The sequence below is a fragment of the Nomascus leucogenys genome, chromosome 20, assembly GCF_006542625.1.
Source record: "Nomascus leucogenys isolate Asia chromosome 20, Asia_NLE_v1, whole genome shotgun sequence".
Taxonomy (NCBI): domain Eukaryota; kingdom Metazoa; phylum Chordata; class Mammalia; order Primates; family Hylobatidae; genus Nomascus; species Nomascus leucogenys.
Genome location: NC_044400.1, coordinates 81,137,598 through 81,151,863, shown reverse-complemented (window position 1 = coordinate 81,151,863; position 14,266 = coordinate 81,137,598). Strand labels below are relative to the sequence as shown.

Sequence of the window (14,266 nt, the reverse complement as noted above, 5' to 3'; positions counted from 1 at the left end):
AAAATTAGTTGGGCTTGGTGGCGGGTGCCTGTAATCCCAGCTACTCAGGAGGCTGAGGCAGGAGAATCGCTTGAACCAGAGAGTCGGAGGTTGCAGTGAGCCGAGATCACACCACTGCACTCCAGCCTGGCGACAGAGCAAGACTCTGTCTCAAAAAAAAAAAAAAAAAAAACAAAAAAAACTCGCTAGTTTTGTCATTATCTTGAATTGTTGCCCAGTGGTTACTACGCCCATAGATCATTCAAGGCATGTAGTCCCAGCTTAAACCAGCCATTTAAGAGTTTGCTAGTATTGGTCCTTACCTTGAATGCTTGCCCTGTTGGGTTTTAGGTCATATTAGAGAAACACACAGATTTCTTTGCAGTGAACTTCATGAAAGTAGTTGCTAATGTAATTTGTCGGAACTACTCGAAATTGCCAGATTGACTTGAGTTAGCCTTACAGAAAGATAAGCTGAGTGGTGATCTTTGGCTTTTTTCCTTTAGTATAATGCTTTTGAGAGTCATCTCTGTTGCTGCATGTAGCAATAATTAATTCCTTTTATTTCTGGGTAATCATCCATTGTATGGATAAACCACAGTTTGTTTATCCATTCACCAATAGAGAGACGTGTGTATTTTCCAGTTTGGGCTGTTATGAGTAGAGCTACTAGGAACATTTGAGTATCAGTCTTTTTTTTTTTTTTTTTTTGAGATGGAGTTTTGCTCTTGTCACCAGGCTGGAGTGCAATGGCGCGATCCTGGCAGCCTCCGCCTCCCAGGTTCAAGCGATTCTCCTCCCTCAGCCTCCCAAGTAGCTGAGATTACAGGCATGCACCACCACGCCCAGCTAGTTTTGTATTTTTAGTAGAGATGGGGTTTCTCCATGTTGGTCAGGCTGGTCTCAAACTTCCAACCTCAGGTGATCTGCTCGCCTCGGCCTCTGAAAGTGCTGGGATTACAGGCATGAGCCACCGTGCCCAGCCGAGTATCAGTCTTTCAAGTGGATGCAATTTACTTCTCTTTGATAAACACCTGGAAGTGGAATTGCTGAGTCCTATAGGGTAAGTGCTCATACTGTTCTGCAGCCACGTATGAGAGTTCCAGTTGATCTTTATCTTTGCCAAGTGCTGGATATTGTCAGTCTTTACTTATAGCCATTCTAGTGGTTTGTAATGTTATCCTTCATTATGGTTTTAATCTGCATTTTCTATTTATTTATTTATTTATTTATTGAGACAGAGTCTCACTCTGTCGCCCAGGCTGGAGTGCAGTGGCTCAATCTCGGCTCACTGCAACCTCCACCTCCCAGGTTCAAGCAATTCTCCTGCCTCAGCCTCCCATGTAGCTAGGACTACAGGCGCCAGCCACCATGCACAGCTAATTTTTTTTTTGTATTTTTAGTGGAAACGGGGTTTCACCATGTTGGTCAGTCTGGTCTTGAACTCCCAACCTTAGGTGATCCACCCGCCTCAGCCTCCCAAAGTGCTGGGATTACAGGCGTGAGCCATCACACCCGGCTTAATATGCATTTTCTTAAGACTTGTTGAGCATCTTTTCATGTACCTATTTTCCATTTGTATCTCTTTGGTAAAGTGGCTGTTCAAATCTTCTGCTCATTTTTATTGAGTTGTCTTAATGAGTTGTGAGATATTTTTATATAATCTCAATACAAGCCCTTTATTAGACAGGCTTCACAAACATTTTCTCTCAGTGTATGACTGGCATTTTCATTATACAGCACTGTCCTCTGAAGAGCAAAAGTTTTATATTTTGATCAAATCCAATTTGTGCTTTTTTTTCTTTTTTGGGACGGAGTCTCTCTCTTTCGCCAAGGCGGGAGTGCAGTGGCACTATCTCAGCTCACTGCAAGCTCCGCCTCCCGGGTTCACGCCATTCTTCTGCCTCAGCCTCCCAAGTAGCTGGGACTACAGGCGCCCGCCACTGCGCCCGGCTAATTTTTTGTATTTTTAGTAGAGACGGGGTTTCACCGTGTTAGCCAGGATGGTCTTGATCTCCTGACTTCGTGATCCGCCCGCCTCAGCCTCCCAAAGTGCTGGGATTACAGGCGTGAGCCACTGTGCCCAGCCCCAATTTGTGTTTCTAAATGATTTTGTGCTTTTGTGTTCCATGTCAGAAATCTTTGCTACTCAAGGTTATAAAGATTTTTTGCCCTGGCTGGGCGGTGGCTCACACCTGCAATCCTAGCACTTTGGGAGGCTGAGGTGGGTGGATCACGAGGTCAGGAATTCGAGACTAGCCTGACCAACATGGAGTAACATCGTCTCTACTAAAAATACAAAAATTAGCTGAGATGGTGGCACGCACCTGTAATCCTAGCTACTCGGGAGGCTGAGGCAGGAGAATCACTTGAACCCAGGAGATGGAGGTTGCAGTGAGCCGAGATTGCACCACTATACTCCAGCCTGGGTGTCAGAGCGAGACTCCATCTCAAAAAAAAAACAAACAAAAAAATTTTTTTTTGCTGTTTTTTTCTGTCTTAATAGTTTTAGCATATACATTTAGGTCTATGAGCCACCTTGAATGAAGCTTTTATCTTTTGTAAGGGTTAAGAGTCATCTTTTTTTGCATATTGATATCCAGTTGTTCAGAACTATTTATTGAAAAGACAATTTTATCTCATTGAATTACCTTGGGACCTTTGTCAAAAATCAGTTGGTTCTGTATGTATGAATCTATTATTGGATGCTGTGTTCCACTTTACATATATACCTATTCCTTTGCCAGTACCATACTATCCTGATTCTTGAAGCTGTTTATAGTAAGTCATGAAACTACGTAGATGTCTACCAAATTTCTTCTTTTTCAAAAGTGGTTTGGATATATTAGATCCTTTGCATTGCTATGTAAACTTTAGAGCCAGCTTGTCAGTTTCTACAGAAAAGCCTGTTGGGATTTTAATTGGTATTGTGTTGACTCTATAGATCAATTTGGGGGAGAATTGAAACCTTAACAATATTGAGTCTTCAAGTCTATGAACATGGTATAACTCTCCATTTATTTAGATCATTTAAGTTTATTTTCAGCATTGTTTTGTAGTCAGTATATTAAAAACTTTCCGGACAGGCACGGTGGCTCATATCTGTAATCCAGCACTTTGGGAGTCCTACGCAGGTGGATTGCTTGAGGCCAGGAGTTTAAGACTAGTTTGGGCAACATAGTGAGATCCTGGTTTTACAAAAAAAAAAATACATTTTCCCAAAGTATTTTATATTTTCTTGCTATTTTAAATGTACTCTAAAAAGTTCCAATATTTATTTATTGCTAGTACATAGAAATTAAGCCTTTTTTTTTGGATATTGGCCATGTGTACTGTAAAAACTCATTTATTAGTTCTATAGGCCTTTTGGTAGATTCCTTAGGATTTTCTTTTTCTTTTTTTTTTTTTTTTGAGACAGAGTTTTGCTCTTGTTGCCCAGGCTGGAGTGCAATGGTGCGATGTCGGCTCGCCACAACCTCTGCCTCCTGGGTTCAAGCAATTATCCTGCCTCAGCCTCCCGAGTAGCTGGGACTACAGACACCCGCCACCACACCCAGCTAATTTTGTTTTTGTATCTTTAGTAGAGACAGGGTTTCACCATGTTATTAGCCAGGATGGTCTCGATCTCCTGACCTCACGATCTGCCCACCTTGGCCTCCCAAAGTGCTGGGGTTACAGGTGTGAGCTACCACACCCGCCCAATGAATTGAATATTTTAAGTGGCTGGGCCTGGTGGCTCTTGCCTATAACCCCAGCACTTTGGGAGGCTGAGGCGGGCGGATTACCCAAGCTCAGGAGTTCGAGACCAGCTTGAGCAACACGAAGAAACCCCGTCTCTACTAAAATACAAACATTAGCTGGGTGTGGTGGCATGCGCCTGTAATCCCAGCTACTCAGGAGACTGAGGCTGGAGAATTGCTTGAACTCAGGAGGCGGAGGTTGCAGTGAGCTGAGATCGTGCCACTGCACTTGAGCCTGGGCGACAGAGCGAGACTCCATCTCCAAAAAAAAATTAAAAAAAAAAAAAAAGGGTATTTTTTGACCCATGTATTGGTCAGAAGTATGTTTTTATTTTATTTTATATTTTATTTTTTTGAGACGGAGTCTCACTCTGCTCCCAGGCTGGAGTGCAGTGGTGCCATCTCAGCTCACTGCAACCTCTGCCTCCCAGGTTCAAGCAATTCTCCTGCCTCAGCCTCCCGAGTAGTTGGGAGTGCAGTTGTGCCATCTCAGCTCACTGCAACCTCTGCCTCCCGGGTTCAAGCAGTTCTCCTGCCTCAGCCTCCCGAGTAGCTGGGATTACAGGTGCCCACCACCGCACCCGGCTAATTTTTGTATATTTAGTAGAGGCGGGGTTTCACCATCTTGGCCAGGCTGATCTTGATCTCCTGACCTCGTGATCCACCTGCCTCGCCCCCCCAAAGTGCTGGAATTACAGGCGTGAGCCACTGCGTCTGGCCTATGAATATTTTAAACTCTTTCATTTTGTCTCCTGTTGACCTTGCTACCTGTATTTCTTTTTCTTTGTTTTATAATTTTTTAGCTATAGCTTCCACTTTTCAGCATCTACTCTCAAAGAATAGTATACCACTTCACATGTAGTGTAAGTACCTTACAGTAGCATACTTGGAGCACCACCATTTCTGGTGCTAATGTAGTCGTGTATTTTTCTTACATGTATTATACACCTCAGCATACATTGTCATGTTTTTTTTTCCTTGCTTTAAATAGCTAATTATCTTTTAAAAAGACCTTATAAATTATAAAGTTCTCGACCCACATCTTTATCATGTGTGGTGCTCTCCATTCCTTTGTGTAGATCCACATTTTCATTTGGTATTATTTTCCCTCTGTCTCAAGAACTGCCTTTAACATTTCCTGTAGGCCAAGGAAGCTTCTGTTTGAAAGCTTTTATTTTGCCTTTGTTTTAAAAAGATACTTCTGTTTGGAATTTGAAGTTGTTGGTCATTTCTTTCGTGGCCTCCCCAGTTTGTGATGAGAAACATGTTGTCATCCTTGTCATTGCTCCTGCATGTGTAAGGTGACTCGTTTTCCTCTGTCTGCTTCTGAGATTTGCACTTTGTCACTGGTTTTCAGCAGTTTGACTGTGATGGGCCTCAGTGTGCTTTGCTTTGTGTTTAGTGTGCTTTGGGTTAATTGAGCTTGCAGTGAGTGTGGGCTTACATAGTGTGAATTTATAGTTTCATCAAATTTAGAAACATTTCAAGTATTTCTTCTCATAGTCCCCTTTTTTTCTGAGGTGTTAGACATCTTGAGTTTGTCCTACAAATGCTTTGTCCATTTTTTCAGTCTTCTCTGTGCTTCATTTTGGATTATTTTATTTATTTATTTATTTAGAGACAGAGTCTTGCCCTGTCGCCCGGGCTGGAGTGCAATGGTGCGATCTCGGCTCACTACAACCTCTGCCTCCTGGGTTCAAGTGATTCTCCTGCCTCAGCCTCCCGATTAGCAGGGATTACACGTGCCCGCCACCATGCCTGGCTATTTTTTTTTAGATGAACTTTTGCTCTCGTTGCCCAAGCTGAAGTGCAATGGCGTGATCTCGGCTCACTGCAACCTCCTCCTCCTGGGTTCAAGTGTTTCTCCTGTAGCTGGGATTACAGGCGTGCGCCACCACACCCAGCTATTTTTGTATTTTTAGTAGGGACAAGGTTGCTCCGTATTGGTCAGGCAGGTCTCGAACTCCTGACCTCAGGTGATCCGCCCACCGTCGGCCTCCCAGAGTGCTGCAATTACAGATGTGAGCCACTGCGCCTGGCCAATTTTTGTATTTTTTTGTAGAGGTGGGGTTTCACCATGTTGGTCAGACTGATCACGAACTCCTGACCTCAGGTGATCCACCTGCCTTGGCCTCCCAAAATGCTGGGATTATAGGCGTGAGCCACCGTGCCTGTCCTGGATTATTTTTATTGCCTGTATTCAGGTTTATTGGTATTCTGATCTGCTTAATCTGCCAAGTCTATTTAGTGTATTTTTTTCTTTTATGTCTTATTTCTCAGCTCTAGAAGTTTCATTTGGTTTATTTATTGACATCTTCAGTTTCTCTTCCCATTGTGTTTATTTTTCCTCTGTTTCTTGAATATATGGAGTTTCTTTATAATTGCCAATTTCAGATTCTTGACTGTTAGTTGTATCATCTCTGTTTTGGAGGGAATCTGTTTCTTTTTTTCTTCTTTATTTTTTTGAGATGGAGTCCTCGCTGTGTCACCTAGGCTGGACTGCAGTGGTGTAATCTCGGCTCACTGCAACCTCTGCCTCCTGGGTTCAAATTATTCTCCTGCCTCAGCCTCCTGAGTAGCTGGGATTACAGGCATGTGCCACCATGCTAATTTTTGTATTTTTGTAGTTTTAGTAGAGTTAAAAATACTAATTTTTGTATTTTTAGTAGAGATGGGGTTTCATCATGTTGGCCAGGTTGCTCTCGAACTCCTTACCTCAGGTGATCTGCCCGCCTCTGCCTCCTAAAGTGCTGGGATAATAGGCGTGAGCCACCGTTCCTGGCCTGGGGAATTCCTTCCCTTCCCTTCCCTTCCCTTTCCTTCCCTTCCCTTCCCCCTTCCCTTCCCCCTTCCCTTCCCCCTTCCCTTCCGCCTTCCCTTCTGCCTTCCCTTTTCCCTTCCCTTTTCCCTTCCCTTTAGCCTTCCCTTTTCCCTTCCCTTTTCCCTTCCCTTTCCCCTTCCCTTTCCCTTTCCCTTTCCTTTCCTTTCCATTCCTTTATTTTTTTGAGACAGTGTCTCTCTCTGTCACCCAAGCTGGAGTGCAGTGGCATGATCTATTCTCACTGCAACCTCCCCTTCCTCGGTTCAAGCAATTCTCCTGCCTCAACCTCTCGAGTGGCTTGGATTGCAGGCTTGTGCCTCCATGCCTGGCTACATTTTGTATTTTTAGTAGAGACAGGATTTTGTTATGTTGGTCAGGCTGGTCTCGAACACCTGACCTCAAGTGATCCACTCACCTCATCCTCTGAAAGTGCTGGGATTACAAGCGTGAGCCACTGCACCTGGCCTGGGGGATCTGTTTCTATTGATTGGCTTTTCCTCCTTAAGAGTCATTGTCCTGCTTTTGGTTTTGTTACTGGATGTTGGACATTGTGAATTTTGCATTGTTAATTGCTGGATTTTGTTATTTTTCTTTTAAATGGTGTTAGACTTGGGTGAAACATGTCTGAGGTTAAATCTGTATATTATGAGTGCTATAATGGGACACGTTTAAGGATTTAATATATAGTCATCATGTACCCTATTTTAAGACTTACCTTCATCTTTTGTCTCCAGGAAATGTTGCTTTCAAGTTCTTGATTGCTCTTCTGAGTGTACTGCATTCCAGCCATGATCATAGGCGCTGATGTACCATAGTGAGCAAGTAGATAGGTTCTGGCTCTCATGAACTGATACTCCAGTGTTGAAGACAGTTAAAAAAACAAGAATGCAAGTAGAACACCAGGATTTCAGATAGCAATTTAATAGAGGAGATTAACTGGGATGTTTAGGTTGATGGGTAAGCCAGAGCTCAGGAGATGGGCACCGCACTCATAATCAGAACAAGCACATATTTGACATAAAGAGTAATTAGCAAGTGGCAGGGCATGGTGGCTCATGCCTGTAATCCAGCACTTTGGGAGGCTGAGGCAGGCGGGATCACCTGAGGTCAGGAGTTGGGAGACCAGCCTTGTCAACGTGGTGTAACCCCGTCTCTACTAAAAATACAAAAATTAGCCAGGAGTGGTGGTGGGCTCCCGTAATCCCAGCTACTCAGGGGGCTGAGACAGAATCGTTTGAACCCAGGAGGCGGAGGTTGCAGTGAGCCGAGATCACAGCATTGCACTCCAGCCTGGGTAAGAAGAGTGCAACTCCATCTCAAAAAAAAAGAAAAGGAATAATTAATAAGTAGCGACAGGTCAGCCACCCAGATCTGTGAAGTGAACGCTAAAGAATATGGCCAGGGCAGATTTAGGGAGCAGCCACTAACGGGAGCTTAGGGAGGGGACTCAAGGAACAAACTTGGAAGAGGCCCTGACATGGAGGGGGTGTCGTTATGCCCCACTGGGTAGCAGAGAGGCTCCCTGAGGTCCTGCAGGCTGGGACCGAGTGCTGGAGAGTGCTTGCCTCTCAGTCCCCCACACACCACTGATGAGGAGCTGCCTCAGGGTAAGAGCAAGATGAGAAAAGCACAGGAACCTAGAGGGAGACCCCTTCTTCTTCAGTGTCCGTGTAGCACCCTCCACCCACACGACCACACATTGTACCTACCTGCTGGCAGAGGAGAAATGTTTACAGGATGCAGCTCCTTCATTGTAAGTGTGGCGAAGAAGGGTGGATTTGGAGCTGAGAGGCAAAAAAATTAATTGACTCAACCAGCCTCCCTGAGTAGGTGATCTTTTTGCTGAGGCCTGATGGGACAGTATTCTACAGTCTACCAGAAGCCAATCAGAGGCTCACTGGCTAAGGGTACTAGGCAAAGGGAGCAAGGGCAGTGACTTAAAAGCAGAACTTTGACCTGAGCAACCTTGAAAGCTGTGGTAAGAAATACGGCGTTTGCTCCTAAGCGACGTGGAGGAGAACAGAGGTTTTTTGTAGGGAGCTCTGTGATCTCACTCTGCTGCTGCCTGGAGAATGGGTGATTAGCAGGTACATATGGAAATAGGTGTGCTACTAGAGAGAGCCAGTGCAGCTGTGCAGGCAGGAGGTAGGTGACGATGGCTTAGACTGGGTTGGAAGCAGCGGAGGAAGAGTGGGTGGATTGTGGAGGTGTTTAGGATTGAGGTGGAGTGGACACCTTTGCTGTTAGATGGGCATGGGATGGAACAAGCTTGTTGAAGGGAACGGACTCGCTTAGGGAACAGCCTCTTCTACCACTGCCTTCTCCTTTCCCTGCCATGCCTCATCAGTCAGAGCTCCATGGCCTTCCAGCCACTTTTGGTATTGGAATAGCCTCATTTTCAGGTACTCAGGTCCAGTCTACATAAAAACCTAAATGTGGCTGAGTGTGGTGGCTCACGCCTGTAATCCCAGCACCTTGGGAAACGAAGGTGGGCGGATCACTTGAGGTCAGGAGTTTGAGACCAGCCTGAGCAACATGGCGAAGCCCTGTGTCTACCAAAAATACAAAAAATTAGCCAGGTGTGGTGGCGCATGCCTGTGGTCCCAGCTACTCAGGAGGCTGAGGTGAGACGATTGCTTGAGCCTGGGAGGTGGAGGTTGCAGTGAGCCGAGATTGCACCACTGCACTCCAGCCTGGGTGATAGAGCGAGATCCTGTCTCCAAAAAAAAAAAAAAAAAGAAAACCTAAATGTCAGCATCTAATTAATTCAAAGCCTCTTCCCCTCAAGTTAAGTGATGGCAGGAGTCCCCAAGGGCGGAGGACGGTGGTGTATGTCCTGCTTCCTTATGCCTGTCCTGTTCCTCCAGGATGGAGAAGGAGCACTGGAGTGGAGACTTGGGGGTCTTTGTTCTCTGCTGGGTTGTCTAGGGTTCTTTTTGGCCCACTAGCACTAGGCCTGTGGTCCTAATGGGTGGCCCAGTGGTTGCCGGCTCTTTCTTGGGGTGGGTGCTGCTTTAGTGTGCTCAGGCTGCTGCAACAAAATACCATGAGCTAGGCTGCTTGTAAACAGTGGACATTTATATCTTTTAGTCTGGAGGGCTGGAAGGTCTAATATGAAGGTGCTGGCAGATTGGTGCCTGGGGAGGGCCGAGCTTTGGTTCATAGCTGGTGCTCTCTCGCTGTCCTCGTGCGGTGGAAGGACGTGGCAGCTCTCTGGGGCCTCCTTTATAAAAGGACACTAATCCCATTCACGAAGACTCCATCCTCATGACCTAATCACCTCCTAAAGGCCCCACTTCCTGATACATTACCTTAGGGGTTAAAATTTCAACTTATGAACGGGGGTGGGCGGGGGCACAAACATTCAGAACAGAGCAAAACATTCAGACCTTTGGGCACTTCTGAAACCTTGGTAGGGACTTCGTGCTGGACTGTCTAGTGGAAACTCTGTGTGACACAACCAGCCTGCCCCCCATCCCCTACCACTGCTGTCCCGCATTCTGCCCCCCTTCCCTCATGGTGTAATTCTGGGGTTTGCTTCCCCAGTAGGACCTATTTGGGCTGGGATCCTTTCAGGATGACACAAGCTCTTACCCTCCTGTGTGCTGGCAGCAGCTGAGCTAGGTCCCCTGCTTTTTTTTTTTTTTTTGAGACGGAGTCTTGCTTTGTCACCAGGCTGGAGTGCAGTGGCACGATCTTGGCTCACTGCAAGCTCTGCCTTCTGGGTTCAAGCAATTCTCCTGCCTCAGCCTCCCGAGTAGCTGGGACTACAGGCGAGCGCCGCCACGCCCAGCTAATTTTTGTACTTTTTTAGTAGAGACGGGGTTTCACCATGTTGGCCAGAATGGTCTCGATCTCTTGACCTCGTGATCTGCCTGCCTTGGCCTCCCAAAGTGCTGGGATTACAGGCGTGAGCCACCGTGCCCGGCCGGTCCCCTGCTGTCTTAATCCTCTGCCCACTTAGCAATGCTCAGGCTTTTCTGCTGCAGGGTCTTATCTGCAAGGCCTGCACCAGTGTCTGTGTGCCCCAACTCCACAGCATCCGCCACAGGCCCCTGGGATTTTCCTTGTACTTGGCTCAGCAGCAGGCTGGGGTGATGCAAGCATTTGAACAGACCTCGCCAAGTCCAGCCCAGGGTGAGCCCCAGGCTCCTTGCCACAGGCCACCACCTGTCTCTCTGGGGGCTTGTCTCAGTGGCTTCATGCTTGACTGGGGGAGGGGTTGGTGAGGAGAGCACACTTTTCCTTGTGGAGACCAGAGTGGGAATAGTGCAATACTCATGACTTAGGTGAATTCCTTTCTGGAAGTCTCTCTTGTGACTGTGATTCTCTTCCCCATGCTGTGGGGGTCAGGGGCCGCAATGATTATGGAGCTGGCAGCCCCTGTCATGAGCCTGGGGAATGCTCTGTAGCACCCTGCATCACCCTGTGGGCACCCTCAGCTTTGAGACCTGAGCCCCTGTTCCCAAGGAGCAGAGTCCTTCTCAGGGCCTCTTCTAGAAGGAGCCCCGGTGCCGATGGGTGGGTAACTGAGCAGGAGGAGGAGCCTAAGGTTATGTTGTGTTCTCTAGTTGTTGTTGGTGAAATCCTTTTGGCGTGGGACATAGGAAGGTCTTTGCCCAGTGTTCTCTCTCTTTTTTTTTTTGAGACAAGGTCTCGGTCTGTTTCTCAGGCTGGAGTGCGGTGGTGCGATCTCGGCTCACTGTAACCTCCGCCTCCCAGGTTCAAGCGATTCTCCTGCCTAGGCCTCCTAAGTAGTTGAGATTACAGGCATGCACCACCATGCCTGGCTAATTTTTGTATATTTAGAAGAGACGGGTTTCACCATGTGGGTCAGGCTGGTCTTGAACTCCTGACCTCAGGTGATCCGCCTACCTCGGCCTCCCAAAGTGCTGGGATTATAGGCGTGAGCCATCGCGCCTGGCCAAGTGTTCTCTTTCTTAAGCCTCCTTGTTCCTCAGAGCAGGCAGTGCAGGCTATGGGATTCCCCAGGACGGAGAGGCCTCTGCCCCAGCTGCTTGATGCTAGGCTCAGAGAGGCCATTAGGTTTCGACCATGTGCCGTCTCAGGCAACCATAGGTGCCCCACTGAGGTGGCCATTGTGTGTGCTGATTAGGACACTGGGAGTAAAACTGTGCCTTTTAATATAAATTAATTTTTATACTTTTTAAAAAATTTTAAATAGAGATAAGGTCTTGCTGTGTTACCCAGGCTGGTCTCAAACGTCTGGGCTCAAGTGGTCCTCCCATTTCGGCTTCCCAAAGTGGTGGGATTACAGGCGTGAACCACCATGCCCAGCCGAATTGTTTCCTTTTTGTGTGTATGTGTGTGTCTGTGTGACAATGTCTCTGTCACCCAGTCAGGAGTGCAGTGGGGCATGATCACGGCTGACTATAGCCTCAACTTCCCAGGCTCAAGTGATCCTGTCACCTCAGCCTCCTGGGTAGCTGGGACTACAGGCGGGCACCAACACGCCCGGCCTATTTTTTGTATTTCTTGTAGCATTGGCGTTTCACCATGTTGCCCAGCGATCCAGCCACCTCAGACTCCCAAAGTGCCGAGATTACAAGTGTGAGCCACTGTATCCAGCCAAGATAGTGTCTTTTCAATGTCTAGATTTTACAGTTTTTTTAAAGGCATTTTTCTGAACAGTTAATAAAAAATTGATGCCTTGAACATTTTAACATAACTGGTCTATTCTGTTCTCTTTTTAAAACAGAGCCAAGATTTTCTTCTTCACTCCTCGCTTGGTGGCTCCCAGCCGGAGGCCAGCAGTGGTGGGAGGCTCGCTCTGGGCGCACAGACGCTGCCTTCAGACACCGCATGCTCGTGCGAGGCCTGCAGTGAGCGCAGGTATGTGACGTGTGTGCCACGTTGTTCACACCTGTCCACAATGACATGCAGACCTGCATATTGGAGCTGGACCGAGAAACTGGGCTAATGTGACAGACAGCAACAAGAGTAAGGCAGTTGCTTCGCTATTGAGAGAAAGAACCATATGAGTAAGACAAGAACTCCTGCTCTTGAGGAACTGGCACTAGGAAGCATCCTTAGAACAAGAGGAGGAGGAGTCCTTAAATAATCAGAATCTAAGAGCAGCCTCAGTGAATGAGGGGAGCGATGGGGGAGGGCCTGACTGGCTACCGCTCAGTGGCTGAGGGGAGAGCCCCAGAGCTCATCTTTTTTTTTTTTTTTTTTTTTTTGAGACAGGGTCTGGCTCTGTCCCCCAGGCTGGAGGGCAGTGGCATGATCTCGGCTCACCACAGCCTCCGCCTTCCAGGCTCAAGTGATCCTCCCACCTCAGTCCCGGTATCTGGGACTACAGGCGCGCACCACCATGTCGAGCTAATTTTTGTATGTTTTGTAGAGATGGGGCTTCGCCATGTTGCCCAGGCTGGTCTCAAACTCCTGGACTCAAACGATTAGCCCATCTTCACCTCCCAAAGTGCTGGGATTACAGGCATGAGCCACCAAGCCCAGCCCAGGAGCACATTTAAAAACGCTCTGTGCTCTGGCTCAGGAAGAAATGCATGTAGCCAAGTGGAAGCCAAAGAGTGGGGGCAAAGCTGCCCATTAGGTACCTTGGAGGTTAAGGCCAGGTCAGCAGTGGGGATGTGGGTACCCTAATTGTGGACAGTAGCCACAGATGCTCCTGTCATCTGTGCAGTGGCTAAGATCTTACACAGAGTGCACCCTAGGAGCTGTGCTGGGGATGCTATCACCCCCCCTGCACTGACAGCAGCCTGATTGCCGGCTCCTGGGAGCTGGGCAAGGTGCAAGAGCCTGGGAGGTCCTCTGAGGACAGTGTGCTAGGTGAGGAAGGGCAGCAGATTGTGGTGACTTTCTAACCTTCCTGTGTTGTCTCACAGAGAAATTTCGGCAGAGGCGGACCGGGAACCTCAGCAGCTGCAGAACTACTGGTCAGAAGTGCGTTACACGGTGCGCTGCATCTACCGCCAGGCAGGAACCCCGCTGGCAGATGACCAGGACCAGTCTCTGGTGCCTGACAAGGAGGGAGTGAAGGAGCTCGTGGATAGGTACGTACTGCCCTTTCCTGTTGTGGCCCCATGCAAACCCCTGCCCTCCCTGCTGCACTTGGAGCCACTCCTTTCAGGATGGGCTTTCCTTAGACAGTGCTCAGGTGGGTTTGCTCAGCCTTTGGTGGCTGTCAAGACTGCAATAGATGAACTGGCAAAAGTGAGCCCCCTAGGCCAAACGTCTTGAATTTTTCTGATTCCAATGAAACGCTGTTGCCTATATAATTACACAAGAAATGTTTCTGTCACTTATTTGTGTGAAGACTGATGATAATACCTTCCTTTTTGAGTCCCCCTGTGCCAGGGATGATGCAGAGTACTTTTACAAGCACTCTTGCCTTTATCAACCCAAGGAGAAAGGCCGAGTTAGCCCATTTACGAAGTGAGAAAATGGGGGCTCTGTGAGGTTGGGTAGCTTGTGTATGTGCCTGTGGCTCATGAGGCCAAGACAGCTGAGGCGTGCCTGGCTGTGTGGCTGTTTCTCATGATGCCTCAGCCGTTCTTCAGCAGGTACGTTATGTTCAGTAACCACACAGAATTTGAGGTGGCCATAATTTTTATTATTCCTTATAGTTTGATGTAACTTTTTTTTTTTTTTGAGACGGAGTCTTGCTCTGTCAGCCAGGCTGGAGTGCAATGGCGTGATCTTGGCTCACTGCAACCCCTGCCTCCCGCATTCAAGCTATTCT

At 47.5% G+C, this 14,266-nt stretch overlaps 1 protein-coding gene across 3 annotated transcripts in view; it reads left to right on the top strand.

Annotated features, from left to right (window-relative positions):
- Positions 1 to 14,266, top strand: part of FAM193A (family with sequence similarity 193 member A) — a 183,690-nt gene that overhangs the window by 73,375 nt on the left and 96,049 nt on the right. For all 3 annotated transcript variants that reach the window (XM_030800812.1, XM_030800813.1, XM_030800814.1), the window contains exons 3-4: positions 12,260 to 12,393; positions 13,410 to 13,577. In XM_030800812.1, coding sequence (XP_030656672.1) covers positions 12,260 to 12,393; positions 13,410 to 13,577 — 302 coding nt within the window. The remainder of the gene's footprint in view (positions 1 to 12,259; positions 12,394 to 13,409; positions 13,578 to 14,266) is intronic.